Source organism: Leuciscus leuciscus (assembly GCF_965113295.1).
Source record: "Leuciscus leuciscus genome assembly, chromosome: 23".
Taxonomy (NCBI): domain Eukaryota; kingdom Metazoa; phylum Chordata; class Actinopteri; order Cypriniformes; family Leuciscidae; genus Leuciscus; species Leuciscus leuciscus.
In genome coordinates, this window is record NC_138747.1 from 27,436,009 (window position 1) to 27,459,031 (window position 23,023).

General features: G+C 38.2%; 1 protein-coding gene across 1 annotated transcript; it reads left to right on the forward strand.

The window, feature by feature from the left end:
* Nucleotides 1-423: 423 nt before the first annotated feature.
* Nucleotides 424-21,880, forward strand: itih3a.1 (inter-alpha-trypsin inhibitor heavy chain 3a, tandem duplicate 1). The gene is made up of 22 exons (XM_082156407.1): nucleotides 424-585; nucleotides 1,301-1,333; nucleotides 1,997-2,020; nucleotides 3,216-3,370; nucleotides 3,485-3,589; nucleotides 3,673-3,835; nucleotides 6,013-6,123; nucleotides 6,268-6,396; nucleotides 10,026-10,142; nucleotides 10,237-10,405; nucleotides 12,645-12,770; nucleotides 13,700-13,881; nucleotides 14,091-14,279; nucleotides 14,703-14,842; nucleotides 15,041-15,198; nucleotides 15,348-15,377; nucleotides 15,726-15,776; nucleotides 15,868-15,981; nucleotides 18,252-18,453; nucleotides 19,167-19,339; nucleotides 21,300-21,411; nucleotides 21,498-21,880. Exons 1-22 carry the CDS (start codon nucleotides 466-468, stop codon nucleotides 21,634-21,636), a joined length of 2,742 nt encoding a protein of 913 aa, XP_082012533.1. The 5' UTR covers nucleotides 424-465; the 3' UTR covers nucleotides 21,637-21,880.
* Nucleotides 21,881-23,023: the final 1,143 nt, after the last annotated feature.

Genomic DNA, 23,023 nt, shown 5'->3' on the forward strand with positions numbered 1-23,023 from the left:
TTCATTTAAAGAGTAAACTTTATCTTTCAACTGAACACAGTACATGCATTTTAGACACTTGGGTGTTCTTCCTGTCCAAGCAATAAATGTGTGTCCTTGAATGAGCGCATTTACTTCAACTGCTTAGGTAATGTCAGTGGTATGACCCATTTTAGGGGCTGGCAAAATTACAATTTAAAATAAATTGAGTCAGAGCTACAGAAATGCTACTAAATATTTACAAGTAAAGCTCCATATTATGCGTAGGATATTTTCTATCCAACTCCCCACATCTAGTTTTGACGTCCATTCGTAATTCGCACCCTTAAAAAGTCTAAAACAAAAATACCATGAGACAAATTATCAATACTGCACTCAATTCAAGAATTTAGGAACAAAGATCACAAATCCACCAACTCCCACTCAAACAGGCTTTTGCTCTGCTTTAAAGTGTACACAAGGGTTCAGAGTATTCAATAGTCCTGAATGCGATTGAGCGGAGAGTGCACCATGTCTGCAGGGTGGATATTTTGTGTGTTTGTGTGCGCATGTTTTACTTTAGGATCTTTTGAGACCCTGGTCATCACAAAAGGCGATGAGCAATGGGTAGGTCTGCTTTTGCTATCCTAATTTATGTTTTGCTGCACTAAAAAAGTGCCTTATAATCATTAACACATCAGCAGTGATCAGTAACATTCTGAGCAACAGTATGTCTTCAATGTCAATACAGTATCAAATAGGGCTGCACAATATATCGAAATATCGCAAATGTATATATATAACGATATGCATATCGCAACAGCTTGCAATAATCTGGGTCATGAACGAAAGACAAAGAGAAAATCACTCACTGCTCTTGGCTGAATAACTTTTGTAGCTTTAATAAGAATCAGTATATTTAATTCATACAGTGAAAACTAAGCAGTGTTTATTTTTACATTTGATTGTTCAGTTTCTGTTGTTAAATAAACCTAATGTAGGATAACCTGAAACCCCGTGGTTTACACTGATGTTAAAACAACACTTCTTATGCTTACAGTAAAACACTGATGTTCACTTTCAGAAGTTGTAGGGATGTTTTCTTGTCGAAAAAAGAATGTGAAACACGTATGTAGGTTATATCATTTTAAATATATTTCAAAGATATTTTAAGTTTATTTTACACACTTTAAGAATTATCGTATCACATATCGAATATCGCATTATTTAATGAGTATCGCATTTTTTTTCAATATCGTGCAGCCCTAGTATCAAATATGGGAAAACAGTTCAGCCGTCATAGTTTAAATGTACAGTAATGTGTCCTCTTATGCCCCTCCAGGACAGTGAAACCAGCACGGCCAGACTCCTAAAGGTACTGCAACAATGCCAATAGATTACATAAAGCAGTGGTTCTCAATCAGGGGGCCGGGGCCAACTGGGGGGCCTCTGTAAACTTCATTTCAAATATATATTAAAAAAGCAAATACAGGCTTGTGATTGCCAATAGATACACAGACACGCTGCTGTGAACATGTAAGATATGCTGCTGCATGAAAAGGCATATGAATCCTAGGGGTGGGCGATATACCGGTAGACACGATTAACTGGTAGAGATTTTACTGTATATATCGCCTCTATCGCGGTTGCGCTTACGTGACTTTTCATGAATGTAATATATCAACAAATGTCAGTTGTCTGTTCAAAAACAAGCAGCAATGTCATAATCACAGCAGAAATACCAGAGTAAATATCCAAGCCAATAATGAAAAGCCTTTGAGTCAAAAAGGTTGAGAACCACTGATGTAAAGAAAGTAGTCAAATAATTCACAATACATGAAGTTGGATATTTGTGTGTGTGTGTGTGTGTGTGTGTGTGTGTGTGTGTGTGTGTGTGTGTGTGTGTGTGTGTGTGTGTGTGTGTGTGTGTGTGTGTGTGTGTGTGTGTGTGTGTGTGTGTTTAGCTTGACTAATATTAACATTTTACAACAACACATAGTTGCCATACAAAATTAATTTTCCAATTGCCTCCTAACAGAAGCGAAGTGTGAGCAGTGCTGAGGTGGGAACTCTTCATTATATCTCACACAATCTCATCAATCCATTGATTTGAAAGTCCATTTGAAATGAATGTGGGCATTTAATGAGCTATCTTTAACTGATTTGACTCTTAAAAAAATAATACTTGTGTTGCCTAATGATACAGTTAATTATATAAAGTTAATGAATTATATTTTATTACATTTTATTCAATTAATTTAGTTCACCCAAAAACACCCTCATGTCGTTCCAAACCCATAAGACTTTCATTCATGTTCGAAACACAAATGAAGATCTTTTTGACGAAATCTGAGAGATTTCTGTCCCTCCATTGACAGTCTACGCAACTACCACTGTGAGGCTTAAAAAAAAAATTCATAAAGAGATCGTAAAACCAATCAATATTAATTAAGCGGTTTAGTAACCATAAATTCAGTCTGTTCATCATATAAAGCAATCGAGTCTCTTCAGAAAATTTAGATTAAACCGCTCGATTTAAATGGATGTGTTTCACTATATTTTTATGAACCATAAATTCAGTCTGTTCATCATATAAAGCAATCGAGTCTCTTCAGAAAATTTAGATTAAACCGCTTGATTTAAATGGATGTGTTTCACTATATTTTTATGAACATTTTGAAGCATCAAAGTAGACTGTCAATGGAGGGACAGAAATCTCTCAGATTGTATGTGTGTTGTGAAGGTGATCAAAAGTTGTACGGGTTTGGAACGACATGAGGGTGAGTAATTAATGACAGAATTCTCATTTTTGGGTGAATTATCCCTTTAATTTTGCTGTGTGTGCCATGTTTCTGCGTGCCATTTTACTGTGGTTATTCATAACATTCGACTTGACTAAAATTAGTTCATTTGCAATATAGGTTATTTGACATTTTACAGTGCAGCCGACACTGACCTCAACAAGCTCAACCTTTATCCTGAAATGACCGCTGTCTAAGTCAATAGACAATCACGGTTGCAACATGTGTTTGTGGAATATTTTGTTCTTTCACTAAAAGTTCAGCTAGTTTTGGAAAGGTCCTTTGAAAGGGACTGCTTAAACTACTCCATAATAACAATACTTTTGTTGCAACAAGAAGTTTATATATCAGTTACCAAGCAATGTACCATAGGAAAGAATTGTTGTCATTGTTGAAATGACAAAGTACATCACCCTTTCGTTGCATGTTTTTTTGTTGGTTTGTTTTTTCTTTCAGATAGAGGTACAGAGCGTGAAGGTGGACTGTAAAGTCACATCACGTTTCGCACACACTGTCATGACCACGAAAGCTCTGAATAAGGCCAACATCTCACAGGAAGTGTCCTTTGAGGTGGAGTTACCCAAGAAGTCTTTCATCACCAACTTTAGCATGTCAGTCCTTCCCCATGAGTCAGCATGAGCCATGAGAATCTACTGCATTTCGGTTTTTTGTTTGCATTTTTAACAATTATTGCTACTAATGTCGTGACATTTTTGGATTTTCAGGGAGATTGATGGCAAGACATATACAGGTGTAGTGAAGGAAAAGGAGAAGGCCAAGGAGCAGTATCAGAAGGCTGTGTCATCTGGCCAGACTGCTGGTTTAGTCAAGTGAGAAGAAGAAAACAAGAAGTCAACATGAACTTGCTTGTTGCTCAAAATCCTACTAACTAACTGGTGTTCTGGTATTCCAGGGCTTCAGGTAGAAAAATGGAGAAGTTTTCTGTTTCTGTGAACGTCGCAGCAGACAGCAGTGTCGTATTTATTCTCACCCATGAGGAACTTCTTCAGCGACAGTTTGGCAAATATGAGCTCATGATCAGAGTCAAACCCAAACAGCTGGTCCAGCACTTCAAGGTTCACTGTTAACTGACTGCAGCAGATTTTAATTGAGGAGCCACATGATATATTTTTAATAAGTGAAGTGGTGGAAAACGAAAAAAAATGTAATGTTCATGGACATGTTACTTGTCAACTACACTGAAAAAAAAAACCAAGTAAAAATTACTTAATTTTTCTTTGGCAAGTTTTTGCACAAATAGCCTATTTTTTAAAGTAAATTTCACATATGGAATTAAGTAAACTCTACTTAACTAAGTAAAGTGAAAGTAACAAAGAAAATAAGTCATTTTAACTTGTAAAAGATTGAGTAATATTTATTTAGTTGAAGTTTCCTTTGCAATACATTTCAAACGATATAACATTGAATTAAACCACACATTTTAAGTATATGGCTTACTAAATATCTAAGTAATTTATACAATAGATATTATGTGAGACGTAACATTTGATGGATCATTTTGGTGTTTGAATGTGTCATTTTGAGAAGAAAATGAACTCCAAATGTCACAAAATGGCAAGTTACTAATCCTAACAACAAAAGCAATGATAAAACAGTGTAAATACAGCTGGAAAACAGTGAAAAATCAATCTCATTAATTATTCAAGGCCCAGTGCATGATGGGAACACCAGTATCAGAAAAGTTGAGTAATTTTACTTAATTTTATAACATCGCTTTAATTTCTATACGCTTGAATTGAGTACTAATTTACTTTTTTTTATATTCTTGCCTGAACCAACTTTTTCATGTAAATTACATTGTTTTTTTCTGTAGCATTTACTTCACAAAATCATTTTTATCAGTGTACCTGCCTATTAATATGATTACATAGATCTATTATGCATGCCATTGTTAAAGTGTCTTGCGTCTTAGTGTTTAAAGGGATACTTCACCTCTGGAAAGATGAATGTGTATTTAAAATAGGTCATTTATGTAGAAGAAATGTGAAGACATTTTTTTATTTGGAGCTTTCTAGACTCAGAAAAGCCAGAAAATGTATTTTTGGCTTATGTGGATGAAAGACAACAACTCCCAGAATGCACTTGCTTCGCTGCTCTACGAGGCCACTCCCAAGCCACGCCTCCCGGTTAGAGAGCGCAGTTGAAAACAACAAGGTTAGGCTACTAGTGAGACTCCGTGACGAGTTTGCCCGGGATATCGAGATCGCCCAAAATGTCCGGGATTCGGCTTTGCGTTCTACAGTCGCCATTCATCATGTTTACTGTAGCGAGCAGGACGAGGCTGAGGGGCGCGGGAGAACGGCGCGAGGCCGGTGGCGTGATTACTGATGAGCGACACCGGTCTCGTAGGCTATCTCTCACGGAGGAGCGGGAATTTTCTTAGCAATGTTAAAACGCACATCAACCGATCACTTGTTTAGCGTTCATGTAAACACTACATTCAGATTCACCAATCGAAATGAATTCAGTTAGATTGAAACTAAAGGTGTGCATGTAAACAATGAATGGCGACTGCAGAAAGCAAAAGCCGAATCCCGGACATTTTGGACGATCTCGACGGCCGGACATGTCCGGGAAAAAGAGGATGGTAACCCCTACTACTCAGCTTTCTCCTACTACTCAGCTTTCTCCACAGAACAAGAGCCTGCTAGCTTAGCTTCCAAAAAAAGACGGCTGAAACTATGTGTACATTCTGTGAGTGAGATCCCACCCTCTATGGGCGGGTTGAGAACATGCAGGACAGCCCCTCCTACTGGCTGTAGTCTTTAGCCTCTGGCCAAAAAATCCTCAGATGACAATTTTTGCGTCATCTGAGGATTTTTTCCAGACAAAAAATACATAAATCTTTCATCTCAGGGGGATATGAGGATGGAAAGCACGGTAATTCGAAAATACTACAGGTTTTCTACTAATACAAAGCTTAATGCTAAATCCTGAAGTATCCCTTTAAAGACGTTAGATCTTAAAAACGTATTAGTAAATGCTGAGATTTACATTAAGATTAATAAATGCTGTAGAAGTATAGTTCATTGTTAATTCATGTTGACTAATAACTAATGTTACCAAATGAGACCGTATTGTAAAGTGACCACAATTTTTAGCAGTAATAATTCCTCTCTTAATATGAACACCTCGCATTTAAACAATGAATGACTTGTTGACTGAATTCATATTATGCAATTATAATTAAAAGCTAAAATAAATGACTATTAGTCCTGTCTCTCATCCTCAGATTGTGGCAGATATCTATGAGCCTCAGGGAATTGCATTTGTGGACGCCTATGGTACATTCATCACCAATGAGCTGCTCCCTCTAGTGGAGAAAACTGTCAGTGATAAGAAGGTGACTATTCAGAAAACTTTGGATGAATGGATGCCACTTAGTGTAAAGCATTATTAGTATACTAACTAATAACTAAACAGAATCTCTGCTAGACAATAATAATGGTAGTAATGATAATGATATAAAATTTTACCCTTTGTTCAGGCCCATGTGTCCTTCTCTCCAACACTGGATCAACAGAGGAAATGCTCCGAGTGTGACGGCACACTCATCGATGGAGATTTCTTCATTAAGTATGATGTCAACCGTGCTCATGACATTGGTGACATTCAGGTCAGATTTCATTATGATTATAAAAGTAAAAATGACAACTGAATCGGCAGCATCCTGATGATGAAAAGCTTCAACAATCGAACCTAAATCTTGAGTGGCTCACCTCTGTCCCACAGGCTTTACAGTGAACGCAGATCGTTGAGCCTTTTTTTATAGCGGAGCCACTCAAAGTCTTTCAGACACTCTTTCCGAAAACTGTAAGCCTTCTTTTCCGCAGGTGGATCCACATTCACCACATGACCGGCATCTCCAACTCTGCGACTAACGTTATCTGTAACTTTACACAGCTGAGCTTACAAAAGAAATCTCTGTGTCCTTTTCATTTTCTCTCTTCGACTCTACATTTTGAGCGGTAATTAGCTCCCAGTCATGTGACATCGGAGCGCAGCAAAAGGGAGTGATTGACGGCTAATATTATTAACCAAAATCAGCATTAAAGTTAAGAATGTAAAGATAGTTTAATTGATTATGTAAAGTTGAACAGAACGATGGACCGGTCACTATCAGCTCACAGCAGGGCAACAATTAGCGAATGTTTTCTAGAGAAATGAAAACAGGTCGCACCACAACAATCATTGCACCCGTACAAATCCTCCACCACCAGCAAAATAATGCTTCGTAAAAAATAAAGTGAAGACAGAGAATGTCTAATAAGGGGAGAAGTTCCACTCTCAGTAAACTTCCGGCTTCTGAACTGGTTGCAGTTCCACTCTGGTTCCACATGAGGGCGCTCACAGGACGAGTGCAGAATGAATAGAGGTCTATGGAGCTATACCTTCTCAAAATCCACTTTTCTCAGGATATAATTTTTTGTCTAGTAATTTGAATGTTGTATTCGAAAGGAGATGCAAAGAAATTACACATTGCTGGGTGTTAGATTTTTTAGAGTCACTTATTTGCTTTAAAAAGTCTTTTTAAGTGTCAATGACGTCATACACATCGTACGACCAGAGATACTGCTTTATGGCAATCCTTCAGTCACTTCGGTGCTTTCGAGCTCTGCACTTTCTTTTCTCTCAGCTGACACAGGTAAACACACAACACAGCTGACACAGGTAAACACACAACACAGCTGACACAGGTAAACACACAACACAGCTGACACAGGTAAACACACAACACAGCTGACACAGGTAAACACACAACACAGCTTACACAGGTAAACACACAAGTTAACACAGCTTACACAGGTAAATACACGTGCTAGACGAGTTTTTGTTTTGTTTGTTTCTGGTCCCGCTTCGGATGCCAGGGCTGTAACGATTCCTCGATTAAAGTCGAGTACTCGATTTAAAAAATCCTCGATTGCAATTTACCCGTGTCGAGTAACCGGCAAAATACCGGAAGTGGCGCATTCCACAGACGAGAGTCCATGAACCGCATTACACAGTTTTCTAAGGCTACGCGATATATTTAACTGTTTACAATCATGATATTGTGAAATCACAAAGGCTAAGATTAAGTTAAATAAATATATGCGCTGTTTGTTTTCTCCCACAGAGAAGCATGACGGTTGAATTATTTACATGCGTGCAGATTGTGTTAAAAGTAGGCCTACCTCAGCTCCGTTCACAGTAAACGCTGCTCCACACGTATACTCAGTCTCTGCATGTGCTGTTTGTTTAAGTTTCCAATAATGTGCATTTGGGAACGCAAAACCCCGGACGCGTGTTTCATAGTAACTTACTGTCATCATTTATATGCGTGGAGCGTCTCGGGTTTCTCAAACTCCATCTTTGCATGCTGTGAGTTTGTGTGGCTTATAACGTTCATCTGCACGCAGTCTGCGCCGTTTCACAAGATTCGTAATGCAGCTCATTTATAAATCTTCGCCAACACAGGAGAATACATAAGTATGTTTCTGAATATATTCAGAAATATATTCGCAATCGCATATATTCTCATGTGCGAATTGTTGTTCGTCGCGATTTCAAAATAGAAGTTTAACCCTTGCACTGCTTGCATGTTTTGACGTGCACATGTTCTTTTCAAGAAATTACGGCAGCTGTTGCATTTCTATCGTACAGAAGTGACCAAATATGAAAGATTAAGTTGACATTTGAATTAAATGTTATGTTTATTAGTTATCATATATTTTACATGGTGTATTTTAACAGCGTTGTTCAATAAAACCCATATGATTACTTTGATACTTTATTTGAACCAATAATTATTGCTTGTTATTGTTATTTGGGTAACACTACAATAAGGCTCATTAGTTAACATTAATGTATTAATCAACATGAACAATAGCTACATCTGTAACTAACATTTGTTCATAAAAAATAAAGCTGTTCATTGTTTGTTCATGTTAGTTCATTACATTAATGTTAACAAATACAACCATTAATTTTAATTATGTATTAGCAAATGTTGAAATTAACATGAACTAAGATTAATAAATGCTGTAGAAATAAATATTGTTCATTCTGAGTAACTAACGAACCATATTGTAAAGTGTTACCTATTTGTCTTTAAGTAATTTTAAAGGCTGTTGTTCACTTGGATCTATTTTTATTACCACAATTTTTTATCCGATTACTCGATTAATCGATGGAATAATCCGTAGAATACTCGATTACTAAAATAATCGATAGCTACAGCCCTAGATGCCACGATGCCATCAAGCGGTATCTCTGGTCGTAATCAGTCCTTCACTGACCAATCAGCGTTCATTAGCAGAATGCTAGCGTGTTATGGGCAACAACAACTCAACCTGTAAGAAATCGAAAGGACATAAGTACTCGTTCATTCAACTTTCAACCTATAACCCATGTTGAACTTGCAAAACCTACAATCAAATCAGATTTCTCTACGGCAATCGGGTGAAAGAGACAAATTAAGCCGTCTAGCCCCATTGACTCCCATTCATTTTGCACTCATGGGCGATCGCCCCCAGTGGAACTCTGGTGGAACTACAACCAAAATTCGGTACAATAGGACTTAATAGGGAGTGAGCAGGCTCTCCGTAGACAGGCTCTGGTGAAGATGACGAACGAATGACAAGAAAGAAATTTTGAGAGCTACTGAGCAGATTCTCACTACCGGTAATTTGAACACCTCTGACTGGTCATTATTTCCAGCAGAAATCCCTGTGATGAGCTACAATACTCAACGCTGCAAAATCATGTTGTGAATAGATACATTGGCAGTGCCGTTGATATCACATGACATGAATATAACAACCAGATCGCTTTAATTTACTTACTTTTCTGTTTTATGTAACAATACAAATTATTTGTAACACATAGTAACATAACTAGTATATTAATCCTGCATGCAATGAATACAAATATATTAGTTGCATTGACATGACCAGGCAGCCACGGTATGTCAATGCAACTTATACACCCAATTGACACCCTGGCCTGACCCACTGGCTACAAGTGTGTTGTGCTGCTCGGTCCGGTCCACTTTCAACAGCATTTGGAATCAGAAATCGCTTACTGCACCTTTATATCCCAGTCATTAGTCCATTCTCCCTTCCATTTCTTTTACTCTTTTTACTTTTCTTATAAAAAAAAATTGAAATGTATATATAAATAGAAGTGTGTGTGTGTGTGTGTGTGTGTGTGTGTGTGTGTGTGTGTGTGTGTGTGTGTGTGTGTGTGTGTGTGTGTCATCTACAGGTTGTCAATGGCTACTTTGTGCATTTCTTTGCACCAGCCAGTCTTCCACGAGTACCAAAGATGGTTGTGTTTGTGATAGACAACAGCTACTCTATGGTGGGAAGAAAAATGAGTCAGGTGAGTTATGATGTCTGTTAAATGAGAAAATACTGTTTTCAATAGACTGTCAGTACTTTGGACAGTTAATTTGTCCGTTTGTTTCCGAAACGAGACCAAAGAGGCCCTAGTGACCATCCTGGGTGAACTACCAGAGGATGACTACTTCGCGATCATCGTCTTTTCAACCTCCTTTGTTGTATGGCGGCCACATTTAAGTAAAGCAACAAAGGAAAATGTGCATGCAGCCCAGGAATATGTCAAAACAATTGAAGTTATTGGGGGCAAGTATGAATATGAAATATATAAACTGAGATTATCACTGAACAAATTATAAACAACAAGATTAATTTGGTGCAATTCATATAAAAACATGAAATAAAGCACAACAGTACAATGCAACGTGACTAGGAAAGGAGCCATTTGAGGTTTAAAAAAGCAGAAATTTAAGCTTGTATTTGTTAAAGAACATTAATTCTTCCTTTACAAATATGCTAAATGAATTGTAAAGGGGTGAGACTACTGTTCTAGGCAGATTTATTCTAATAATTTGTCATAAACATAGTGCATGTACTCTGTGAATACGTAATTCATGTACATTCTCAACAGAGCTTTTCTCATATTAAAAGTGGATTATTGCTCTAATTTTGCTGTTCCGTGTTATATTAACTGGGAATGTCAATATATGTAAAACTATAGAATTTCATATTTATTTAAATTGGTGAAAGAATCCCTAAAGTTGCCTATGCACTGAGAACAGCAAATCTCACTTTTACCTTACATTAAAGGTGTACTTCACCACAGGCAAAATGGGTTTTCAATATAAATTGGCTACCTATACAGAACAAAGGCAAAAAAATAAATAAATTGGTACTACCTGACTAGAGAAAACAAAGAAAAAAGGCTGTTGTGTTCCCTTTTGCCAAATAGGTAGGAAAACTTCAACACCCATAATGCACTGGGCATGTTGCCGTCCAAGGCCACTCCCACCAGTCTGCTATGAATAAGCTTACCAGAGTCAATTAAGGCCTTGCTTTAGTAGGAAATATTTCTTGGCAAACTTTTAGTCATAATGATGGTGTCAACTTGTATTGTTCCCGGGCGCAAAAATAGAGAAAACTTTTAACAGAAGTGAGTAACTTTTGGTTTCCACTTTCCAGTGAAGGATCCAGCACGTTGTAGGCAGCGGCTAAAGGATGCAAACTATCGTAAATGGAGGACTTTGCAAAAGAAAATCTGAAAGCCCTGTGTATGTTTGTAGTCAATATTTAATGGTCGTGTCTGAAATTGCCCCCTATACCCTTAAATAGAGCACTATTTGAGGGAACAGCCTTGTGTAGTGGTGTCGGAAACCATAGTGGACACTATTGAGTGTACTCATTTAATCCCATAATGCACCACAATAACGAGTGTACAACTGCTGTACACTCAACAGCTAGAGAATACCCATAATGAACTGTGAGGGCATGAATTCCCACAGCTGAATCATCCATCCAATTTTCCAATTTTATGTAGGTATAAATTCCTTTTAATTGATTTTTAAATTGTTCAATTAAGGTTTATAAATGCTAGTTTCCATGACAGAGTTCAGGATAAATCTTTTCATTACCACTGGAGTCGCTAGTTTGCTAAGCTTCCGGCACACTCTGTGTCCGAATTCACTAACTCGATTTCATCCACTCCTTCAAGTGAATTATATTAGTGGAGTAATGTAGGGAATAGGGAATGAGGGTATAGGGGGCGATTTCGAACACAGCTTTCATTTTAGGCCAAATGGAGGGGAAAAACTGAAAGAAACTGCCAATTCGCAATGCCCCGAAGCAAAACGTAATGGTGTACACGTAAGAAAGCTGTTGCCATATAGTTTTCCATTTTTATCATACTGCTGTTTAAAGCGTAGACAAAGTACAATACAAATTGCAGTGATAAACCTATCCTTACAATAACCGATGTTACAATAACAGGGATACAGAAGTGGCTGAGAACGATGACGTTGAGGTCGTGCGCTAGTTTGAGTTGTAGGGTTACGTCACGACCAAACGTTAGCGATTGGTTGTTGCAGATCCAGAGTGACTCTGGGCAGATCCAATAGTTTTAAACTTTAACAGAGTACCCGCCTTCAAGGAAGTTAACGCTTGTCCATGGAGAGTGGCCAGACTCTCTGTACAAATGAAATGTACGAGAGTCTGGTAGGACCAGGCTAACTTTTACTGACAAATAAACACGAATTTCTCGGTCCAGGTAATGAGGAGAACAAGGGAACATTGTTCAGTTACTACTGACATTGTAACAATTCAAAGCAGATTGAAAATCAGCAAAGTTCCGCTATAAGCATCTCAAATGTGTTAGTCATTATTTTAGACCTGCAAACGCAAACGTCTACACTGAAAAAAATAAAATAAAATTTTAAACCAGATTTAAAGTTATGACAAAATATCAGATTTTAAAGATAAAATATATTCTTCACCCTTTCTACACCACTAATCAAATGTGTGACACGAGCACCTTTTGTTTGTGTCTCAGGTACAGAATTGCATGATGCTGTCATTCATGGTGTGGAGATGCTGTATGAAGAACAGCGTAACGGGACAGCCCCAGAGAATATGGTCCTGATGATCATTTTGCTGACTGATGGGGAACCAAACCAATGTATGTATGCACATACCAACATGTTTCCAGACTAAGAAAGCTCAAAAAAGCTGGGCTCAAGAGCAGACTATAGATTAAAGGAGAACTCCGGTCAATTTTAACATTGAGCTCATTTTTTTGTAAATTTGGAGTGCTGTCAATACAGAGAACAACGACAAAAATCGGTGTTGCCTACACCGTGTTATCCTCTTTTTAACATTTGCACCCTGTTGGCTTCAATGGGGCAAGTTTTAAACCTGCTTTTAGCCTCTAAACATCCTTGATGTGTCATTACAAGTGCACAGCCATGTGAGTGATTCCTTCAGAGTGAACACGGGTGAATCTGACTGTAGTAGATGTAAAAGATATGAATAAAAATGATAATAATTTGGCCAGCGCTCCTACCTGTATTTACATCCTGTTTTCGGGTCGAAGTCCACAGTAATCGATTGTCGAGTTCACGCGCGTGATTATAGGTAACTAAACATATGCACGTGAACTCGACAATCGATTACTGTGGACTTCGACTGAAAACAGGATGTAAATACAGGTATGAGCGCTGGCTGAATTAACATCAGTTTTATTCATATCTTTCACATCTACTGCAGTCAGATTCACCCGTGTTCACTCTAAAGAAATCATCTAACATGGCTGGGCACTTGTAATGACACATCAAGGATGTTTAGAGGCTAAAAGCAGGTTTAAAACTTGCCCCATTTAAGTCAACAGGGTGCAAATTTTAAAAAGAGGATAACACGGTGTAGGCAACACCGATTTTTGTCGTTGTTCTCTGTATTGACAGCACTCCAAATTTACAAAAAAATGAGCTCAATGTTAAAATTGACCGGAGTTCTCCTTTAACTTATCAGTTATTTGTAGCTGTTGTTCATTTTTGTCGCCTGTTGCCGTCTGTAATGGTAAATTTAATCATAAATTGTACTCATTTTTAGGGCCAAGATCGCTTCCTGAGATCCAAGAGAGCATTCGTAATGCAATCAATGGGAATATCACTCTGTTTAGTTTGGCCTTCGGTAACGATGCAGACTATGGGTTTTTGGATACATTGAGCAAGCAGAACGATGGCCTGGTTCGCAGGATTTATGAGGACTCAGATGCTCCGCTTCAGCTACAGGTATCACAACTGGGGTCTATGCAAAATATTGATTCCTTAAGTAATTTTTTTTTTTTTTTTATTAAATCAATCTTCATTCAAAAAATCTCATAAATCACTTTAAGAATCATAAAGTCCTAAAACCGTAAAAATAATTTTTTTCAACTTTAGCAATACCTTCCGTTATGGAGTATTTTAATATATTACCATTATTATTATTTTCTACCCAGGGATTTTATGAAGAAGTGTCAAGTCCTCTACTTTCAGAGGTGAATTTTCACTATCCGGACAACACTGTTAACTCATTGACAAGAAGCCATTTTAAACAGCTATTCAACGGCTCGGAGATCATGGTCGCTGGGCGACTTAATGACTTAAATGACATAAACAACTTTGCAATTGAAGTGTCCGCACAAGGGGTGAGTAAATAATGTATAGTTCCAGACACACATACACATGGTCCATATAGTAATTGTAATTTGTATATAAATCTGTTTTAAATGTGGACATTGGTTGTTGGGTGTATGTGCGCCAAAATCATCTCCTTGTAAGTGTGAAAATAAAAATAAAAAAGCCTTTATGATACAGATCATTTTAAAGAGGCACACTCCCCTCATCAGCCATTGGTCAACCATTGGTTGAGCTACTGTTGCTATGTCAGGCTTATTAAAGTTGCTGCTGCATATTAAGCTGGATAGAGGCAATTATTTTAACAAATGATTTATATTATATTATCAATTATCATTAATTAATATCTAGAATCACATACTCAGTGAACTTCCATCATTATCAGTGGTGAGCTTGTTTGGGGGACTAATCCTGCTTTGTTTGTTTTGCAACAGTTTGAAAATAATTTTGAGTTGAAAGGTCAGACAAATGCTCAGAAGTGGGAAACCATATTTCCTGATGAAGAGTATATTTTTGGGGACTTCATTGAGCGTCTCTGGGCGTATCTGACCATCCAGGAGCTGCTGGATAAGAAGTCAGTTCCTAACCTAAAACTCTCAAAGATCAACAAGGCTTCTTCTTACATAGTTAACCTAATGTGAAAATGACTAGTATAAATGTAATTTGTCTGAATTCTTTTTACTGAATTTAATTGGGTCTGACTTTATTCATAATCTTTTAACCAGAAGATTTGAATCAAGTCCAATTATAATACAAAAATGTTTTCTGACAGAGACAAAGGTACTCCAGAGGAGAAAGGAAACACCACTGCTGATGCTTTAAGCCTTTCATTAAAGTACAACTTTGTTACGCCGCTTACCTCCATGGTCGTCACTAAACCTGAAGATGAGACCAAAAACGACATGTTCATTGCCGACAAACTGACTGAAGGTATGACTAAACTATCAAATAGCAAACAGAAGTTTGCAAAAACTCATGGAAATGGCTCATAAATCTCAGAGGAGAAGCCCATGCATTTAAAAACAGAGTTGTTTATTCAGTTTTATGACACTTACTCATTTCTCAACACTCTTCCACAGAGGAACGAGGAAAAATTGGCAGATATGGTGGTAAGCCATTACAGCACTTATTAATCTGGTTAAGTCTGACATCACTATCACAGTATCCGCTCCTTCATAGTCCAAAAACAAACAAATGTTCAAAAATACAATCACAATGTGCTGAGCAACCGAACAATCATGATAATCCTACCCGTTATCTCCATAGAGAAATCTAGTTGGCCAGGCAGTGATTAATTGTTTATGAATCGTTTAAATATTAAAGACAATACATGAGCATGGAGACTATAGTGTACTAATGTGCAAATTAGGCTAAGAGTTTTAAACCTTTCTTTTATATTTGACATTATTTAACACCAAGTGAACTATTTTGGTGCATTTATTTTATCTTATTTGCAGGTTTCATGCCGGCCAGCTACTCATATGGGAGCTATGCATCACCTACATATGGTAAATGTTAAAGCCATGTACTGGCCATGTGAAATGTAGGTAAGGATTCATAAGTCACATCAGCAGTGTTATTCTTACAATTTGTCAATAGTTGATGGAGATCCACACTTCATCATTGAGCTGCCAGAAAAGAATGATGCTCTGTGCTTCAACATTGATGACGAGCCTGGTACCATCTTCAACCTGGTTAGAGACCCGCTTACAGGTAAAAACAACTTGCTATTTTAGTAGAAAAGTACATTAAAGGAGAACTCCAGTCAATTTTAATATTGAGCTAATTTTTTTGTAAATTTGGAGTGCTGTCAATACAGAGAACAACGACAAAAATCGGTGTTGCCTACACCGTGTTATCCTCTTTTTAACATTTGCACCCTGTTGACTTAAATGGGGCAAGTTTTAAACCTGCTTTTAGCCTCTAAACATCCTTGATGTGTCGTTACAAGTGCACAGCCATGTGAGTGATTCCTTCAGCGTGAACACGATGAATCTGACTGCAGTAGATGTGAAAGATATGAATAAAAGTTATGTTAATTCAGCCAGCGCTCATACCTGTATTTACTTCCTGTTTTCGGTCGAAGTCCACAGTAGTCGATTGTCGAGTTCACGCGCGGTAACTAATACAATCGACTACTGTGGACTTCGACCGAAAACAGGAAGTAAATTGTACTGACAGCACTCCAAATTTACCAAAAAATGAGCTCAATGTTAAAATTGACCGGAGTTCTCCTTTAACATTCCCCAGGCATAGCTGTATAGAGTTCTTCTATCGTAAACGTGGTTCCCCCTCCTGGCATTATTGATTCATATTAAATCTAATAGGTTTAAACTATTCAACAATTTTATTTGAACTGTGGCTCCAAGTGCAGCTTTCCAAGCTCCGTTCTTCAGCAAAATGGTAACAACAAAAACTCCAACATAACAGAAACATAACAGAAATCTCACTAACAAGTCTTTCCCTTTACTCAAATCACATAACACTTCATTGCTTTATTTACTGTCCTAATGCAGTCCCATGCAAAACATACTGGGACTTATTCATGTCGTTTTTTTTGTTTGTTTGTTTTGCATCGACTGGTTTCGTACTGTTGAAGAAACCTAAGAAGTAGCGTAAGAAACCTCCCTACAAGATTGAGCTGCGCAGCACGCACTATTTATGACCTTGGACCAATAATAGACAGCACAGGAAGTTCAGAGCAGGTTTAGGCCCTGTCCCAAATGGCACACTTTATATGCACTTTTGGTCTTGTGGACTTACAATGAGTAAGCGCGCGCGTGTCCATTAAGCCCATGCGACCGTATGGTGTCCCTTTTGTCATTTGTGAATCTGGACCACAAAACCAGTCATATGGGTCAATTTTATGAAAGCAGACTTCTTCCCGACAGTCAAAGTGGCATAACGACACAAAAGTCTGGACTCGTAGGAAGAACGCGAGTGTTTAAGGTGCCATTCACCGCAGGCCGATCTCGATCACGCGACAACGTTACAACACAGAGCTGGGAGATCAAGAAAAAGTTTGCTTTCGCCATAGTATTAATAACACTGCTGCGAGATCAAGCGAGATAGAAATCTAATGTCTATATTTAATGTGATGACAAAAAAAATATTCTTTGTTCATCCTTCAAAAGATTGTTACCATTTGTAAAACTAAAAGTTGTTGGCAAACACTTGATGGCAAAACAAACACTTTTATTTAAAAATGAAAAAGACATGAAATTAACACTATACACTGATTTCACGCAGCCGTTATTTTGAAATCGAAAGCGAGGCTCCGGTGGGAAGAAAACCGGAAGTGTCGCCTTTAATCACAGGACAGTCGTGAATGCGATGGCGTATTGTTGTGTTTAATGATGTTGTGTCAATTCTAAAAATGTACATACATTTCTTTCATACTTTAGACTATATACAGTGAAATTCATTTATAAATAAATTTTTTTTTTATATATAATTCAGAATTTAAAAAAAGAAGCAGAAATGAACTATATACATATCCTATATTGGATATTTAAATCCAATAGTGTAAATCGCGGCAGCAGCTTCAGGTTGGTAGTCCAAGGCATTGTTGTTTATCTTTACTTCCGGGGTTCTTCCCACCGGAGCCTCACTTTCGATTTCAAAATGGCGGCTGCGTGAAATCAGCGTATAGCCAGTAGATGGCGGCAGAGGAGCACTTAATGGCTTATTAGCCATTTCAAGAAAAGCTGAAAAAGCAGACGACAGTCAACGGTGTTCAACATGTTTAAATACAAACCTTTTCTATTTTTCCATGACCACTAGGCTAGGGCGAACAAAGTGCACAAATTTTATCTTAAAATCTGTATTATCAGACGTTATACAATAATCAGGGGCTTAAGCTCCCCAGAGTAGCTACTCACCAATGACAGAATACAAGAGGACAATATGTCTGTTGTTATCTTCTGAGCTATTGTGAAGTTCAATATTTAGTATTTTTTATTTGTTTCTTTGGTGCTCCACAGGCATTTTGGTAAATGGCCAAACCATTGGCGATAAGAAGGTCATCCCTGGGGAAAAAGTAAACACCTATTTTGGGCGCTTTGGAATCGTTCATGAGAAGTTTGGCATCAGACTGACAGTGAGCACAAGAGAGATCTCAGTGTCTGATAAGGGAAAACAAGCAAAATTCTTCTGGACTGAGACTGCCACGGTTAAAGGGCCCAAGTAAGATGCAGGATCTCGGGTGCTTCTCAATCGGAAGGCTGCATATCTCGCATATTCATATGTATTCATCAAGCCCACGTCAAAGGCTGTCTCAAATTGAAATATTCTTAGAAGGCATCCTTCGTTTCGCGTCCTTCATTCAGCTCATTTTCGCATCCTTAAATCCCCCACAATCATTTGCACACATTGCAATTCTTGAAAAAGAACTGACGGAAAACGATTCGGCACTTCATGTATACATTATACTGTATTTGTACATTTCATAATAATCTTAGACAAGATTTATTATGAAATGTAAGACAAATAAAGTATAATGTTTTCGGAGATGAAGGCATAGATGTTATCTTTTGTTTTGGTTTAAATGAATCACTTAATACTAAACTGGAAGACCACAGACGGCTGTATTGCATTAATATAACAATTTTTAAATGAAAGTATTTTTCCAAAATTAAGTTAATAGTATTTTGTGCCGTGACAGTTGGGGCAAGAACATGTGTGACGTAGCCCTGCGCACTTAATAGACCAACTCATTCCGGCATTTAATGCTGAGGAGTCTAGCCTACAAGCCTCACTTACACAAGCCTGGACTAGGAAGGACACAGCCTTCCGTTCGAGAAGCACACATCATCTTTTCACTTCATTCATGTGTACTCTCCAAAAGGAGTTGGAAAAAGACTAAACCTCCTCACAGAACTTTGTCCTTCTTTCTCCAGCATGGATCTGCAGGTGATCAAAGATCGCAGTTTAACAGTGACCCTGAGGAACTCAGTCAAGTTTCTTATTATCCTGCACAAAGTCTGGCAGAAACATCCGTATCATCAAGACTACCTCGGGTTCTACACTCTGGACAGTCACCTGTTTTCAAGCAATATCCATGGCCTGCTTGGTAAAACACTTAAAGGACTTACTACAATATACAGTATATGTCATATTAAAGGGGAACTTGGCAACTATTTCAACTTAATAAATCCGTTTAGAAATCATTTGGATGGTTAAATAACCTGTTCTGGTGAGAATGGTGACTTTCCCCGCACCCCCCAGCGTTCCCCGGCGGAAAACCAACCTTGCAACTTGGGGACTAACGTCCCGGAAATAGGAAATAGGAAGTCTCGTGAGAAGCGAGAATGAGCGAGAAACACAAACTGCTTTACGGCAATTCAACATAAACACACACGCCATATAATACTGTGTATGATGTATTACCCACCTCGGTAGACAAAGCTCCACACGATAAAGTTGGCCGGCTCCCATAATAACAAATGCACATGAGCAGCGGTAGAACAGGGGATGAGGGTGCCGCAGGTGAGATTTTTTTACTACAGTGTTGTGAAATATACGGCCCACAGCTGTAGGGGGAGCTCGTTGAGAAAACACCCGACAACAAAAGGGAAAATCAGTGAAGAAGTTGCCATGTTCCCCTTTAAAAGAATTGTCCAGGTACTGTACAAGTAAAGCTCAATAGAGAGCATTTGTGGAGTAATGTGGAAGGAAGGAAGGAAGGAAGGAAGGAAGGAAGGAAGGAAGGAAGGAAGGAAGGAAGGAAGGAAGAAGAAAGAAAGAAAGGAAGGAAGGAAGGAAGGAAGGAAGGAAGGAAGGAAGGAAGGAAGGAAGAAAGAAAGAAAGAAAGAAAGAAAGAAAGAAAGAAAGAAAGAAAGAAAGAAAGAAAGAAAGAAAGAAAGAAAGAAAGAAAGAAAGAAACAAACAATGGAAGTGAAAGGGGCACTTTTGGAAGCAATTTTGTCTTTTCAATCAGAAAAGTAGGCTTATAAAATCTCTTATTGTTTTTTCTGTTAAAAACATATTAATAGATTTGTGAAGTTGTTTAAAGGGATAGTTCACTTTGAAATTAAATTTTGGTATGTTTTAGCTTACCTCAAGGGCATCCAAGATGTAGGTGTCTTTGTTTCCGCAGTAGTTTCAATTTTGATATTTTTAGGTCAAACCGTTCTTGTCTGTCAGTCATATAATGCAGGTCGATGGTCACTATCTCAAAGAGCATGCACAGAGAAGTCCAAATTAAACAATTCCCCATCGTAAGTACACATTGATGGCCTAAGACACGAAACGAGCGGCTTGTGTGAGAAAACGAACAGTATTTATATCGTTTTTACCTCTTGTACACAACCAGGCGCTTGCGCAGACTAAGCCAGAACGCGCGCACACGTCACACACCAGGAAGCGCGCGCGCCCTCAGATCACTTGGACGTGGTTGTGTACAAGAGGTAAAAACGATATAAATACTGTTCGTTTTCTCACACAAACCGCTCGTTTCATGTCTTAGGCTGTCAATGTGTACTTACGATGGGGAATTGTTTAATTTGGACTTCTCTGTGCATGCTCTTTGAGATAGTGACCATCGACCTGCATTATATGACTGACAGACAAGAACGGTTTGACCTAAAAAAATATCAAAATTGAAACTACTGCGGAAACTAAGACACCTACATCTTGGATGCCCTTGAGGTAAGCTAAAACATACCAAAATTTTATTTCAAAGTGAACTATCCCTTTAAATCATATTTTTTTCAGTCGTTTTAGGGATTATGGTGTTTCATTGTCATGGCAACAAAGCTGTAAAATTGGATATGAATTTGCACAGAAAAGATGAATAATATTTTATTTTTTTCACACCAAAATCATGATAACGTCTGTCCACATATTTCTACATTATGTGGCTATACAGTTGAAACAGTAAATATTTTTTAACATTAATAAATTAGCCCCAAAAAAAAGATGGACACTGTGGTAATCAACATTATTCCACAAATGCTGTCAACTTAGCTTAACTTCTACTGAGCAACACAGTCTGTGACGGTTTCACTCTGAACTTGTTCACGGCTCTTTAGGTCAGTTCTACCATGGATTGGATTTTGAAGTGAGTGAACCGTTTCCAGGAAAGGATCCAAAGAAACCAGACGCCATCATGTTTGTTAAGGGACAAGAGCTTGTAGTTACCAGGTGAATTTAAGACACTGTGCAGTTTACCCTTTCATTGAACACGGAGGGGTCGATCACAATTACACTGCATTATTCTGTGTCAACAGGGGCTGGCAGAGAGATTTCAGACAAGATGTGAAGAACGGAGAGCAAGTGCCTTGTTGGTTCGTTCACAATAACGGCACCGGACTGCTGGATGGAGTTCACACAGACTACATCGTCTCTGGCCTCTTCAAGACAGTCTAACAATGAGCCTCTAAAGCCAGAAAAATCAATGATTGACAACCGTCATCAAACAGATGATAAGAGAAATTATCAAAATGATCAGGCCATCAGCCTTTAAATGTAATTTGATCAGATAATTTGTACTTGGAAATATTGTTGTCAAAATGAAGTTTTATGTAACAAAGTTCGGGAGGAGCATGTTCAGGTAATCATCCAATCAGCACAAGAAGAAGCCAGTATAAATAAAGCCTTCCCTTACCGCCTGTCTCATGACTAATTTCTCAGCATCCCGCCACCACCCCATCACCTCACTTTTGGCTGGGTCTACTCATAGATACCTATGAGCTATACATTCATGGGGGGGGGGGGGGGCCTCGGAGCCCTCCCCCCGGACAGCAAGCCAAATACGCATTATAATATTACATCAGATTTCATTAATATGTGAACTCGTGAAATACTAGTTGTTTGATTTGGAATATTAATTTTCGATACACTAACACCACCTGAGGTTTCTCGCTCTCTCTTCTCTCCGTCAGCGAGTTGACAAACCACAGTGTGTGTTTCATAGAACAGATTTGCCGGTTTTCAATCAGCTTTTTATTGTTTCGATGTCAGTACTAAATTAACAAGAAGTTCTCTTCTCTTCCTAGATCTCCCCATTTATTTGTCAGCAAAAAGTCCCCCAGATGAAGCAAAACTTGTTGTTTAAATGAGTATAAAGTCAGCAGTGCTGCATGTTTCAGAGTGAAGCATGGCTCTGTGTTCAGTGCGCACGCAAGCAGCTCGTGACCCAGTGTTTTCAGCTCAGTAAATGACAAAACCAGTCTCTGCGTGTGCTGTGAGTTTAACAACAATTTGGGATACACTTTATTTTCACTTTCGCATTATTTCCAATATTTTGCACTTATTTGTGTTGTATCGAAGTTAGAAATTCCACTATCATGACAACACTAGTTGGAACTTATAAGCATGAGATAAGGATATACATTTAAATACTGTATACTGTATATCTATAAAAATGAAATATTAAGATTGAAATGTAAACACATGTGACATTTAACATACATTAAAGTGCCCTATTATGCTTTTTTGAATATAATAATAATAATAATAATAATTCATTACATTTATATAGCGCTTTTCTCAGCACTCAAAGCGCTTTACATAGAAGGGGGATCTCCTCAACCACCACCAATGTGCAGCATCCACCTGGATGATGCGACGGCAGCCATATTGCGCCAGAACGCCCACCACACACCAGCTTACTGGTGGAGAGGAGACAGTGATGAAGCCAATCAGTATGGGGATGATTAGGAGGCCATGATGGACAGAGGCCAAGGGGCAAATTTGGCCAGGATGCCGGGGTTAAACCCCTACTCTTTCGAAAGACATCCTGGGATTTTTAATG

Coding starts and splice junctions, on each gene's coding strand:
- itih3a.1 (XM_082156407.1), top strand. CDS start 466: ATGCGATTGAGCGGAGAGTGCACCATGTCTGCAGGGTGGATATTTTGT. Junction 3,836..6,012: donor AGCTGGTCCAGCACTTCAAG/GTTCACTGTTAA, acceptor TCTCATCCTCAG/ATTGTGGCAGATATCTATGA. Junction 21,412..21,497: donor CAAGAGCTTGTAGTTACCAG/GTGAATTTAAGA, acceptor CTGTGTCAACAG/GGGCTGGCAGAGAGATTTCA.